General features: G+C 39.1%; 1 protein-coding gene across 1 annotated transcript in view; it reads left to right on the top strand.

Moving 5' to 3' along the window:
* The window catches only part of PCNX2 (pecanex 2), a 149,383-nt gene that overhangs the window by 27,260 nt on the left and 107,517 nt on the right, over nucleotides 1–14,606 (top strand). The window contains exons 9-12 of the mRNA XM_065631048.1: nucleotides 7,941–8,076; nucleotides 11,266–11,408; nucleotides 12,733–12,886; nucleotides 12,983–13,015. Coding sequence (XP_065487120.1) covers nucleotides 7,941–8,076; nucleotides 11,266–11,408; nucleotides 12,733–12,886; nucleotides 12,983–13,015 — 466 coding nt within the window. The remainder of the gene's footprint in view (nucleotides 1–7,940; nucleotides 8,077–11,265; nucleotides 11,409–12,732; nucleotides 12,887–12,982; nucleotides 13,016–14,606) is intronic.

Below are 14,606 nucleotides of genomic sequence, written 5' to 3'. Positions count from 1 at the left end.
CTGATGATCTATCACCATGATTTTTGTTTCAGCATAGCATTTTGCCAGCTAATGCGAATTCATTCAGGTTCAAGAAGGGCCCAGTTTATTTCCAAAAAATAGTTTTTGCATTTTTCCTGTGCTAGTTTGCTCAGGCATATATTGCAGTCCATCTCTGACATGTTCACAAGCATTCAGACCCGAGATGAGATCATTAAACATCCCTGAAGAGCATTGCAGTGTGGGATCATTCTAGATACTCAACAGTACGTATGGATGTTTGAGCACCTTTTTTTTTTTTTTTGAATCCTTGCATTCGTTTCCATTTGAAGCACAGAGCTTTGTTTGACGTCTGTGCAGACACGTATATGCTATGGTTAACTACACTTCAAAAATTACAGAGGGCCATCCACACACAAAATTCTGATGTGGATATGTCCATACCAACCCAGGAATGTTCTTTCTGTTAGCTGGAAAACTGAGATGTATTTAGCTCCAAGGAAAACTGCTGTGGTGTGATGTGGTGTGGTGTTTTTGTTTGTGTTTGTCTGTGGGTTTGTTTTGTTTTGGGGGCTTTTTTTTGGTTTTTATTTGTGTGTGTGTGAAAGGTTTTTCTTAAGTAGAAAAAAAGCTAAGGGCTACTTTTTGAGGCTAGGCCAATTCTGTCTCTCAAATCAAGTATTAGATCTTCTAAAGCCAATGGGAGTTATGCCCACACAGGCTATGGAAGCATTTGACCATTTATATTTCTTTCAAGAAATTTTCTGGGGTTTAGAGAATGCAATTTGTAAGCATACTGCTTCTATTCCTGTGCCCATTTCCCTCTCCTGTGTTAAACTTCTGAGAAGTAAACCATATTGAAACTCCCAGTTCTGTGCAAGATGGTAGCATGATACATATGAATTGGTTTTAAAGGGATAGAGGTGGTGTCTGTTCAGAACAGTCCAAATTTTTACCAACAGTGATTCAACTTCGTGATGCAAAAGCATTTGATTAATTCAAATGCATATATGGGTTTAAGTGCTGGACCTGTTCTTATAGTTTATCACTTCATGTGTCTGGCAACAGTCAGCAGTAGCCATAAATTGCATCAGAAAGCTGCTGTGCTGCAGATGTGTAATAGAAGCTGGAGCTGAAAATAAATATGTGAGATAGGCCACAGAAATGGATGTATGGCATGCAGCTGAAATATTTGAGAGCTGGAGCAGAAAGAATGACTGCCCAGCCCTGAGAGGGAAAACTATTAAATCTTTCTATCTTAGCTGTGGGTTCTTCTTCCTGCCTAAATGACGTTTGGGCTTTCACTTGAAACTGATTGTGTATATATACACTTGCTGTATACCTTTAAAAAAAGAGAATTATTCTAGTTTGAGCCTTCTCCTGCTTTCTTGGTAATGTATCTTTTTAAACTATGTATGTAACTATCAATATAATTTTATATATGTATATAATTATATTTATATGTTTTATTATTACATGTGATTCATCCATACCAGTACAATTTACACATTCATATTGCACTTCGCATGTTCTGTCTGAGCGATTGGTCCTCTAAACTCCTCACTTTTTTTAGATGAGGCTCTGTCACTAAAGCCAGGCTTCTAAGAAGCTATATTATAGTTTTGAGTCTAAAATACTTCACAGTACACGTAGAGAACTCCATTCAGAAAAAAAAAATCTGCTTAAATTTTTTTGGTTTTATCATATTATTTTGGGGGCAACAGCAGGGCCAATAGATTAAAAAGAAGTAGCTGCTGCAAACTAGTGGCTAAGAAGTACTAAGAAAATAATTTAAGTTACCTGCCAGTACAGCTGGGGAGTGCTGGTGTTTCTGGCCCTGGGCAAAAGAGAGAACTTCAAAACAATGAGTTAACTTACTTGATTTACATTCACATCCCTGAATAAGCTGCTTGAGTGCATTATACTATATTAAAGTATCTATCTGAATGCCTTAGCAGTACTGTATGTCTTTATAAATCCATTAGTGCTTTAGCATGTTCGGTGATTGAAAATCCCCTGAGCCTTTGAGGTTTATTCCTCATAGGAGAAAGCAGACTTGTAAGTAGAATTTTTTAATTTATTTTATTTTTAGCATTTCAAAATGCCATTTTAGAATGACAAAATACTGTGTCACTAAAACATCTTTATATTTCTCAGCAAGGTGGCCCAAATAACAAAGATCACGCACCGCTCTAGTAGTAGGCTGCTGACTCTTAAAGATTTTGTAAAGCTGCTTGGCAGGTTATGCAGCTGAGTCCAGTTTGAAATGGATGTCATAAATATGATATAGTTCCTTTTGAGATGCAGTGATTTCGAATGAGCTGGTCTCCAGAGCGAAGTGCTGCTTGAACACATAAATGAGCGTAATGTGTCCGTGTGCATGCTGAACATGGTAATGTTTGAACTCCAATAAAGCCATTGATTTTTCTGAAAAGTACTCTTCACAAAACTCAGTAGCATTTTCTGGCTGGTTTGCTAAAGACAGGAGGAAAACTTTGTGTTGGCTAGGCCAGTTAAAATCCTTTCCTATATTTGTGGGGTTTTCTAGCCTCTCTGTGAACACGGAGCAGGGGAGTGTTTCCAACAGAACGAGACTGTGAGATTAGAGGGGGCCGTGGTGCCACATGATGGCAGCAAAATCCTGCTCAGGACTAGGAGCTTCGGGAGTCCTTCAGCTTGTGGGACTGGCTTCTCTTCCCTCCCCCCACCCTTTCCTAAGGAGAGCTAAAAGACTCTGCAGATAATGGAACCGTGGATGCTGTTAATGTATTAATTCCAGTAAAGCTGCATCTTCTCAAAATGCATCCTCTAGTTTATTAGCTAGTACATGCTGTTTGTTTTTAAAGTTGTTAGTACATTTATCTTTACTCTGAAATGTCATAGGTTTGCAGATTATCCATCTACAGGCTTGTTATCAAAATTAAAAAAAAAAAATCTGAATGCAAGGAATTAAAGATGTAGTGATTGGATCCCATTCTTAAAACACTTCAGAAGGCATGCCTGAATTCTTGACTTCATACTGTCTGCAATACCTACTGGTAGCATCTTCTGCAAGGCTTTTCTGTCCACAAGTCGTATCTGACCTAATGAACTTAATAGGTATCACTGCTCATTTTGTAGTCCATTGCAAAACTTTAAGAATGATGTTATATCATTTTCTGTCTATTATGTCAGTAAATCAGTACATCCAACCTTCTCATTCTGTAAACCTGGATATTCTATCTTATTGTTAGGGGTGTTATTACTGCTAGTTAAAACAAATGCCAAAAATCTTCCCCAAATCCTGTTGCATGAGTAACAATATGTGAGCAAGAGTTGAAAGAGATTTTGTTGTTAGCTTGAGCTCCCCTCAGTGGTAACCACTAAGGAAAGTTAAAATACGCATTCTGAATTAATTGTATTCTTTTTGATTCTATTAATTTCTTATCAAAAAAGTGAAGATTACCTCCTCTTCTTCATGTTTTTTCCATGTTTGCTATGATGAGGTTTGTCACATCATTATCCAATCTTAATACTGCTCTCACTTTTGCATATTTGTTTTCTTATATACATTAAGTTGCTTTTTAGCTTTTTAAGTCTTATTATTTAGTAGTACAGTTGGGAACTGTAAATCATCTGCTGCTTAATAAGGCAATATCCACAACTAGCGGGTTCAATCTCAGTCCTGAATTGTGTGATAACGTGGTCAGATTGATGCTGGCAGCTTTGTGGTGGAGACCTGATGAGCAATGAGTGAAGATGTAGCAAGAGGCCTGTGTGACAAGGGGTAAAGTGATTGGGACATGAAATGGCAGGGAGGCCATTTGGGGTGAGAAGGAGCAAAGCTGCTGAGGTGGTGGTAGTTAGAAGCCATCAGCAACATCACTGAGTAATGGGGGCACCATTGGCGAGCCATGGGCTGCTGTTGGTCCAATATGTTCAATGTTGGTTCAGACACCTATGTTGACACCACAAACTGATTGCTTTGAAAGGACACAAAAGTAAGGGCATCTGGAGCTCTTGCTATGTTGTCAGCACCAGCTGGCTCTTGGACAACCGCATCACTCAGGTCTCAGTTGAGCAAGTGCTTTGAGTGCACCTCGGACCGATACCTCAGACGTGACTGCTGGTTGGATGTGCAGAAGGGGAGATTCCCAACTCTGAGCTTCACTCTGACTCTTCAAATGTTGCAGCCATGGCTGCTTTCACTTTAGAGTGGTGTTTTAGTGAGTATTACAAATAGCTTTCAGCTATGTTATTTATTATTGCTGTGGACATTTGTTACACACTGTTAAGCTTTGTAGTGACCCAGACAGCTGCATGAAGCAGTCTAGTGGGATCTTTCTGGTTTTAAGCGTGGGAGGGCCAAGAGAAAGGTGCTTTGTTATTGTGACTGTTGTGATGTTGGTTACAAGATTCCTTGTCTTTTTGTCTTATATGCAGGTTAAAAAGAAATTTAGCCAGGACCTGCAGAACAACTTTATTAATGGGGAATTATTTGTGGCATGTCTGTATAATGAGCTTACCTTGAGAGGTGTTTGGACTCAAGGCTAGAAAAACCTTAGAAAGGGGGTGACTTAGGCTGCATTATATTTGAATGGCTTGGGCTGGATTATCAGAGGCGTAAGGCAACTGTCAACAGACTAATCAGAGAGGGAGGAGGAAGACTTTTCTGGTGCTGTGTGGTTATACTAAAACATTGTCAATGTTGTATAATTGCTCAACTAGCTTCTGTTTACTTGGTGTTCTTACAAAACTAATTTATGAGCCAAAAAAAAATTCCTGACTTTATAACTAGTTATCGGTAGAGGGTGCTATGTATCTTTTGCATTTGGTCTGCATAAATTGTATGTTTATCAAATATATTTTTAGTTAATAATCTCTTATTCAAAATTTAGTTCAGTTATACCTTTGCTTACATTCGTGATGCAGTTTACTATTGTAGAACTTGATAACATTAATTTGATTCTGAAAATGAGCAGATTTTCTATTTAGCAAGATTCCATGTTATACTGTGATCAGCTGTTATAATGGTTTTATGATTAGACAGTGTTTGCTCCTATTTATATATGGTAATACATTTATAGAATATAGTTTACAGGCTTATAAAAACATGAACACCACCATTCCATTTCTTACTGGTATTTGCTGTCAGTGTGATAACAATGTCATCAGATGAAACATACAGCTTCTAAGTAGCTGTGCAAGCAATTCAGTGTCAGGGAGGTGGCATGTGAATATCAGAAGGAGGTTGTGTGGAAAATGGGGATAAAGAGAAAAAAAACCAGTAAACAGGAGCTGAGGGGAATGGAAGATGAGGAAAGAGTAAGAAGAGATGAGGTTGATGAATAAAAGGCAGAGGAGACAGGTGAAGCCAGATGATGGCTTCTGATTTTGGAACTGTTGCTTTGCTAGCTCTGCCTTCCCAGCTTCTCTGCCCTAATTGCCTTTTCAGGCCTATGAAGCTTCCAATTTTTTCCCACAGTCGGTGTCCCAGCTGCCTGCGGACTCTTCTCCTGGTTGCTTATAGGCGGAGCTATGATTTTTTTTCTGTAAACAGAAAACAGACTGTGGGCTCTCTTGGCTTTTCACTTACCTTCAATTCTGGTGGGAGATGATTTGATCTCTTAAGTTTATTCTTGGAAGAAGTCTTATGAGTAAAAGAATTTTGATTTCTGGGAACTGATAGAGCAAGGTACCAGGGGAATATCTTGGCCTATCATCCTTCTGCCATTTCCATTCTTGGTAAACATGGGATGAAACACATGGTCCAATCTAGAAATACTCCTGATTGCACTTGGCTTTTGTAGAAAGGCAGCTAAAGATGCAGGCAGTTATTGGAGATTAATTCTTCATTTAGGAAGGTATGAGCAGCCACCGTTCTATTCCCCAGCTGTTTTGTTTGGTTGCTTTTTTGGGCAGGTATTCTCACGGCAGTGTTCCTGTACACCCTGGGCTATGCTTTTTCCTGCTGTGAACGGGGACTCCCAGTGTTGCACCCATAATGACAAGGAACAGGACAGCCCATCCTGAGGAAACAAAACAAACAAAAAATCCATCATCTTCCTTCAGGCGGGACAAGGTTGCCCTTGAGTAGGGCACTTTAGGATATGCAAAAGGCATGGCCATCCTCTGTAGTCCTTATCTGGGAGAATCTTCCTCCCCTTTCTGCCTGCCTAAATCTATTAATTGAGATCCAAGATCTTGGATCTGTTCCCATCCCGTCTGTACTTTTTTGTTATTGACTGCTGACAAGGTGCTAAACAAGACTCATATAGGAGATGTGTTCTTATGGAGGGCTACCTCGTGGCTGGGACATCAAGTGGGTTGCTTTGGACCGAGTCCTCATTTTCTAGTACTGTTGAACATGACAGCTGTCCTGACCCTGTGGAGCAGATTATTCTTCTGCCTGTAGCAGAAGGAGTGAGGAGTGCAGAGGAAGCCCTTAGAGTCAGGAACATGAGGGCCTTTCATTTCTACTCAGCTGATAGCTCTGCTGGGGTGTCAGATGGTGAATATCAGATCTGGGATGCAAGCCTGATAGCAATCAAGGCCTTGAAAAAACTGAACTACCTGGCTCAGAGACGGGGGACAGCATGGTTCCTCTGGTGACATCCTGGGGCTGCTGGTGTTCCCGTTGGGCAGGCAGAGCTGGCAAGTCCTGGAGAGGAGAAGGAGATGATGTGTGCGTTTCAGGTTCTTGGTGTGGCTCTTCAGCCCCGCTTCTAAGTATTCCAGACGTTGAACCTTCTTATCCCAGCACATCACTAGACACTGCAGCCGAAGTTAACAGCCAGTTATGTGCAGGACAGCCACAAGGCTGGGACAAGGGTCACGTGACAGGCTTTGGGAACTGGTGCCCAAGGGCAAGGAAGGTTCAGTTTACTAAAATTAATAAGGTGGCTTGAGGGCAAGCGCAGGGTGTGCAAGATGAGAGTTTTTATTATCTGCCCTACCACAGACTTACTGGCTGACTATAGGCTGATCGCTCTAGTTTCCTTCTCCTTGTCTTTCCTTTATGGAAAACAACAACAAGAGGTATTGACTACTTTGCATGAGCACTGAGGTGCTTTTATCACATGCAGATATGAAAGTAACAAAAGCCCAAGGCAGGCATCCAAAGGCAGGGAGGTAATGAACTCAGAGCAGGGCACCTGATATATAAACCTCCTTTGGAAGAGAATAAGCAAGAAGTATTTGAAATAGATCTTTCCCCCAAGAAACAATTATTTAATTTCAAGATATTTCTTGCCAAGACTCAGTCAGTCATGTCATGGTAGCACATCAACAGGTATTGCTGCTGTAAGTGCAGAAGATTTCCTTGAGTTGATGTGGAAGTGCTGTATCTACAACATAAAGCAGTAAATATGGAAAGAAACAAAAAATAACATCTTGCTCAGGTCTCTCCCAGGGTGAGTTTACGCTCAGCACAGGGAATATCTGAGCTAGCCTTGTGCGAATTAGCTCATTTATAGTTGTCATCTTGCCAGGGCAGAAGGAAGTTCTTGTAGGCTGGATTCTCAGTAGGATAAATTAGCGCTCACCAAATTCAGCACAGGTGAGGCCAGACTAGCTTGGCACCTAAGTGAGCTTGCTTGAAAGCTGATCCAGGATCTCTGCAGTAGCTACCCTGCAGTTTTGCTCTGTAGATATGCAGCTCTTGACCTGAATTATTGTCAGTGGACAGAAAAATGCACTTCTGAAGTGTGATTCATTGTAGGTGTTCATCTCAGGATGAGAAAAAATTATGATACAGAAGTATCTGTTTCTCTGTGGTGCATGCAGTAGACCATGTGTATCTAAATTTGAGTGTTAGCTGCGTTGTGGGCCTGGGCTAGATTTCAGGTATGGAGATGGAAGGCTTCATGTCCTGTGGGCCAACCAGTAATGTAATTACAGGCTTCCACCTGTAATGTTTCAGAAATACTAGCAAAGTACTGCTGCTTAAACCAGTCTGTTTCCTTTCTTCCCTCTGTGCACAGTGAAATACAGTTCAGCTCCTCTAGTACTACCACTTCAGAGAGCCAAGAACCATCTTCTGGCGACCAAGCAGCGAGCGCGCTTCAGCAGCAGCTCCTACTGATGGTGGCACGAAGGACCCTTTCAGAAAGCCCACGGGTACATTGTAATATCTCAGTTTCTAGCATTTTGATAAACTGCTTTATAAACAAATGCTGCAGGCTCCTTCCTGAGACAGTTTTGTTCTTTTTTTTTTTTTTCTCTATACTACTTTGCCTGGTATTGCTCATGTGGGAGAAGATGTGTTTTATGTTGATGGATGCGATTCAGCTGCTTTCTGCTGACACTGAGTAGTGTCCTAGGGGAGTAGTTAAAGACTCCATCAACTAAAAAGTCAATTTTCTGTCTTTGGTCTTATTTCATTTGAAAGAAAGAGGACACAGCTGTTAGGATTTTAGACACACCACAGGATTTTAATAGTGTGAAGTGTTTACTCCAGATTCATTAGTACGCTAAAACCTTATATCTGGTTTAACTTTTCTGAATTGGGCAACCACAGTTCTGGATGTCTGTTGTGGAATGTCAAAGCCACTTTCTCAATGCAGCTGGTAAAAGAAAAAGGCCCTCAGAGTTCAGTTTGTGTGGTAATATGTGGACATACTTGAACTTTACAGTGTTTGGGGTCTGTGACCAATAGCTTAAGGCTGTAATCTGTTTTTACAGTTCGTTTTATAATAACTTTAACCCTCTCTTTTTCTTCCATGACAAGTTCTAGTTCGATATTTATGAATAACCTTAAAATGCTGGTTAATGATCTTTCATCTTAGATTTTGCACAGGAACTTCAAGATAGAAACAATTTGTATAAAGGAACTATTTTAAATTAAAAATCATGAATTTGTCCTGAATTGTGTATTACAGATTTGGACAGAGACTTCCTTCTAATGTCTCAGATATTTTCCAGTTATTTGTAATCTTATAAACTGCCTGTAAATTAGAGAACAAATATCATGCCTTTTTTTTTTTCTCTTCTGAGAAAACTGCATCATTATGAAGGAAGGCATATTGCTCAAGATCACATATCAAGTTTGTAAGAAGGCCAAGCAATAATTTCAGAACTTCCTGGTTTCTGGTCTTTTTTTTTTTTTTTTTTTTTTTTTTTTTTTTTTAATAAAATGTGAAATTCTGAGGCTATGTAAGTCAGGAAAAGTTTTGTCATTGATTTCAATGGAGCTAGGGTTTCAGGCTGTCTCTGACACCATATAAATTTATGAAGTGAATTTTTATAAACCCTTTTTTTTGATGGGAGGCACAATTAGACTTAGTGACTTGCTCAGGGCTAGTCAGAGAGTTTCCCAAATGCAGCTCCGAAATCTGACTCCAGCCCAAGTACTGCAAGCTCCATATAATGGACTTCATCCAAACCTTGCAGTTCCTCAGGAGCCAAAATGTTCACTTATGCACTCAGTTAAGTACGCGTTAAGCTGTTCTGAGGACCAAATGATTAGATCCTCAGGTGTTTTTAATGGATTCTGCCACCATTTTGATTTTTTTTTTTGTTTTTAATTTAGTTTAGTGAGCAATCTAGATTAGAGGAGTGAAATTAATGATTGCAGGTGACTGAGCTTCACATTACTTTCTGTTGGGAAATAGGACCCACGAGAAACAAAACTGTGCCAGTATTAGCAACTGTAATATTTTTAAATGTATTTTTTCTTTAAAAATGCCCCAACTCCATACTTAAGTGACGTTTTAAAGTGGCAACAGAAATATTAACATTTGGAGTACCTAAACTACTTTTAGATTTTAAAATCAGCATGGTGAAAGGATTGCAATCAGTCTCATGGCTTTTAAATTACTTGGCGTTGTTAATAAGTGAAAGCACAGCCTGGCATCCCTTTGCATGTCTGAATGCTCAGAAGTACGAGTCAGTTACTGCCCTGTAGCAGCTGAGCTACCTGGCACTGCGTGGCTGTGCACTTTTAGTCAGTTGGAGGCATGAGAGAAAAGCATAAACTCAAATTTCCTTCTCTGAAGCTTAAACTAGCCTGTTTTACCTCACATTTGCCAGCAGACTGAGGATATCAATTAGTTGATTCCCAGCTGACATGCAAAAATACATTAAGTCACACGTAAATTATGTGTAAAAGTGAGGATTAGAAATTATTCCAATAATCTGAGAGAAAAAAATAACAATTCCTTAGTGCAGATGGACAGGTGGTTTAAAAATCTGTGGTTTTCTAGCAGTTATCAGTTCAAGAAGGCGATAGATTACTTCACACAGAAATGCCCTTGTCTGACTAGGAAAGTTAATTTAACAGAAATAATTCTAATCTGAACGTTGCCTAGAGTTCCATACTACATATATTTATTATCTGATGTTGATTAATTAACAATGGCAAGGACTAGGAGGTGGTTGAAAACCACTAGGATTTACGCTGAGTAGAAATCTTGGACAAGTTCTTGAAAGAAAAATATTTTTTTTTTTTTTTTCCCCTGAAATCAATTATTGGTGTACTTTGGGAAGAAATTGCTACTTTGCAGAAGCTGTTTTTCATTCCGTTGTCTGGCCTTGCAGACCTGGCCGATGGTTTGTTGCTAGGCCTCTTTCCCCACAAGTGCTGGTGAGGGGCTGCAGGTGCTGAGCTGGGGGAGGTCTGAGATGCTGTAGTTCAAACACAGGCAAGAAGAAAAGGCCTCAGAGTCTGACAAAAGCAATATTTAAAAGGAAGGATTTATGATTGCGATGGTAAGATTAGAGACTCTTAAACTAGTGATGGCCGTGCTGTTTGTGCTTGTTTGCAATTTTTTTTCCTCCTCTTGGTGTTCTTGAGGATGCGCACACCTGAGGTGGTATTAGAAGCACCTCAGGAAAAATAAACAAAGCTCTGAAGCAGATTTGATAAGTCACGCCTCTACGCCTTAAAGCCTGCTTCATTTTTTTGGTTAAAAACAAGGATTTATCCTATTATGTGTGGATTTGTGTTGTGCTGAAATTAACCTGATGCATAGAAAAAATCTTCAAAAAGAAACTTTAGACAAACAGTAGATCAGAACTAAAAAATACTTATTTTTAAAGTGAATTTTTAGTATTTATGTTTAGGGCATATTATCACTGTTGAGCTCCAAAATTGATATAGTTTCTGTCCATCTGCAATGATTAAACTGGTGTGATATTTTTGTTTCTAATTTCAAGTGAAGAAAATAAATATGCTCCCACCATTCCTTTTAGGAAAAAAAATAGCTGAAACTTCATGTAAATTTGGCCTTTTAAACACCTGTTTTGCTGGCAGCCATATGTCAGTGTGAAAGAGTGTTTTGTGTATTTCTGGTTTGTTTGTATTTAAAGCAACCCAGCCAGGACCCTGAGGATTCTTCATGTTCTTCAGCACAGCGGAAACTGAACAGGCAGTTTTACAGATTTATTATATTCCCTGGCAAATGGATTAAAGTCTGGTATGATCGTCTTGCCTTATTGGCATTGTTGGACAGGTAAGCTTTTTTTTAATGCAGCTCTTAAGTAGCGTTACAGTGGGTGGCTCCATGTCCATAAAGCAATGCACACCACTAAAGAAGGAAAAAGTGAGCATTATTAGTGTCTTATATTCAAGTAGATAGATGTCTCTTTGCTTTAAGTCGAGGAAAATATTTTTAAGAGTTGTTTAAGTGGTTCTTGCTCCCAGTTGTCTTCAAGCAGAGACTTTGATTCATGTGAGCACCATCCCTGTAGAATTCTTTAATTTAACTATCATCAGCTGTTGGATCCAATGGTTCTGAGCTTTCTGATGAGAAAACTGGGGGTTTTTATGCCAAAATACAGGAGTGGAAGAGTCCTGGGGTTATTGTAAACCAGGCACTCAAATCTTTAAATAAAGTGAATGGTTATGAGCAATATTCAGGAGATCTTTCAGCTACTCTCTCAGTTCCAGTTAAGGTTTATTTGTTTAGGAAAAATTTCTTGTCTTAGCATCTCTCTTTTTTTCTAGTCTTTCAGTTTAATTTGGTATTGACTCTTCAGGTAGTGCCCTTTGCTATTAGACCTCATGTGGTAATCTGCTGGACTACCAGGAGCTTCAAACATGTTAGCCCACATACCTAATGGGTGCTGGCTCTCCTGTGTCTGCTTTTGGGTGGGTACTATGCCATATATGTTAATATGGGCTCCACAGCAGAAGTTTCAGATGACAGCTTTACATGCTGTGTAGTCAGGGAGCTTAGGTCCAGAGCACATACTTACTTGTCCGTGGTGTCTTATCTCTAGTTTCAATTGCATGGAAAGGATCTGCTGATAAACTCTTTTGTTATAGCCTGAATATTAACTTTTTTGTTGTTTTTTTAATCTCAGCTTTCTTGTTCTATTAGAGTAGACAAAATGAATAAAACATCAGATGACAAATTTGGTCTTTCATCTACCCCTTTGTTGTCAGATGTGTATTTTTCATTAAATCAATGTCTCTTTTCCTCATTTAAAAGAGTTTGGGTTATGGTTTTTTGTTTGTGTGTGGTGTTTTTTTGAAAAACCTACAATTGTCTACGTGCAAATAGGCTCCACTGTGGAAATCTATTAATATTTGGAAAGTGAGATTGGAGGGTGCTGGACTTCAGTGCATATGCCTTGTTTCTATACGTTTTAGCTACTACAGTGGATAAGGTCTTTGGCATTGTGGTGATGAACATGGAAGTGTCATTTTGTGAATAAAACTGGTAAATTCTGATAGCTCCAGCACTGACAGTTCATACCAGCTGCAAATGGACCTGCCTTGCTCTAACAAATATATAAATATTTATACTTCTCTGAACACCTTTATTCACATAGGACAGAAGATATAAAGGAGAATGTATTTGCTGTCCTCCTAGTAGTTCTCGTTTCACTTCTTGGATTCCTGACTCTGAATCAAGGCTTCTGCAAAGACATTTGGGTTCTGCTGTTCTGTCTTGTGATGGCCAGCTGCCAGTATTCTCTCCTAAAGGTAGGACACAAGCTCATATCCAACTACTGAATTCTCTTGTAACTTCTATGAAGGCAAAATCCTGAAAGCAAACTTTTTTTTCTGTTTTGTTTTTAGAGCGTTCAACCTGATCCTGCTTCACCAATACATGTAAGTCTCAGCCAGCAGAACAGGTCTTTCTCCTTTATTATCACTTGTGTGCTGTGAAACAGTTGCCTGTTCAGTGAAACACAAGCATAAGCAGATTGCTGTTCTAGGTGGTTTACGAAAATAAGCAAGGTTTTGCCTGTGATTCTGAGACTTTGTACTAAGTTTAATTTTAAGCTATTTGATTTATCACTGCTAGTAAAAAAGTGCTTTTTCTTTAAGTTAAAATATACAGTAAAAACAAGCGCATTTAGACTGGTTTGCTGAAATTCAATTCTGTGGCATCAGACAAGCTTTTTCTTTGCTTTCCTTTAGAAACAGTGACTGAAAACAGCAGAAGTTCCTGATTAGCAGCTCAGTTCTTGGTCAATTTGGGCTCTAAATCTTTTCCTTTTTTTTTTTTTTTTCCAGTTTTTTGAGATTTATGTTTTGTTTTTTGGGTGGGGTTGTTTTAATCTGGTATTTCAGATTTATTTCTCGATAGTATTATTAACTCATCAAATAGCACAGGTGTTTTCCCTTCATTATAATATGGTCACAGTTTCTGTGCTTGTGTCCAGAAGAAATGGCCAAATCTGTGAGTGAATGCAGGCTGTAAGGATCTTTGCTGGTTGCTGTTTGCATTTTGAGTATATCCGAGAAACTGAACTCTTGACAGTGACAACCACCTTGAAAGGAACCAGTTCCTTACCCAAGTCTGTCCTCATTAGAGGACTGATGTAGGAGCATTGTCCTAGAACTGCAGCCTGACCCCTCCACCTGTCACGGTGTCTCAGTGTTTTTGATTTGCAGATCTTGGAAGACATTTCAGTAGTCACGAGGTGCCTTGCTTGCTTTTACTCTGGCTGCTTTAGTTGCTCACATTTCTTATTTAGCTCTTTGAATGTTTTTGAGGATCCTCTCTCCTCTCTCAGGGTTCAAAACCAGCTTGTTGAAAACTGCAGTTCTGCTGGATTGTTTCCCTTTGGCAGGGAGCAATTATTTTTGTCAGTTCAGAGGCTAGAAATGCACACTGAACTTGAAATTGAGGTTATTTACAAGTGTGTGCTACATGTTTCACTGAAATGGATTTCAGAAGATTCTTAGTTTCTTTTCCACGCCAGTTATTGTGGGGTGAACTTGTGCTGTTGGTTAGAATGCATTCACAGGAAATACCTGTCTGCATAAAAAGTAGGGAAGGCTAATAAACAGCAGCTTACGTGTTGTAGAGTAATATTTTCAATACATTAAAGAAAAATTCCTACCTCAGTAAAAAGCTGGAGTTTTGGGGCAACTAAAATAGTATTAATATTATTTGTCAGTTTGACTAGCACATGTCTAGACATAATGTGAACTGTAATCAAATAACTTGCACTTATTCAGATAGTAGTGATATGAGGATTTGTTTAAAGTGGGTGGCAAACAGTTTAATCAAAACTTAATTATAAACCTATCTAGCCCATATTTTTTTGTAGTGTTAAAAGACAAATGTTGTTAATGAAGTTTAAACAGCACATCTTTTGTGCAGAATCCAGGTTTGCGTTTCAGACTCCCACAATACTGTTACAAGTATAATTCACCGTATTTTATTCTGTGTGTCACACAATAGGCGTAT

The sequence above is a fragment of the Caloenas nicobarica genome, chromosome 3 (assembly GCF_036013445.1).
Source record: "Caloenas nicobarica isolate bCalNic1 chromosome 3, bCalNic1.hap1, whole genome shotgun sequence".
In the NCBI taxonomy this organism is placed as follows: Eukaryota; Metazoa; Chordata; class Aves; order Columbiformes; family Columbidae; genus Caloenas; species Caloenas nicobarica.
Note: the sequence above shows the minus strand (reverse complement) of the source record. Positions and strands in the feature narration are given on the sequence as shown.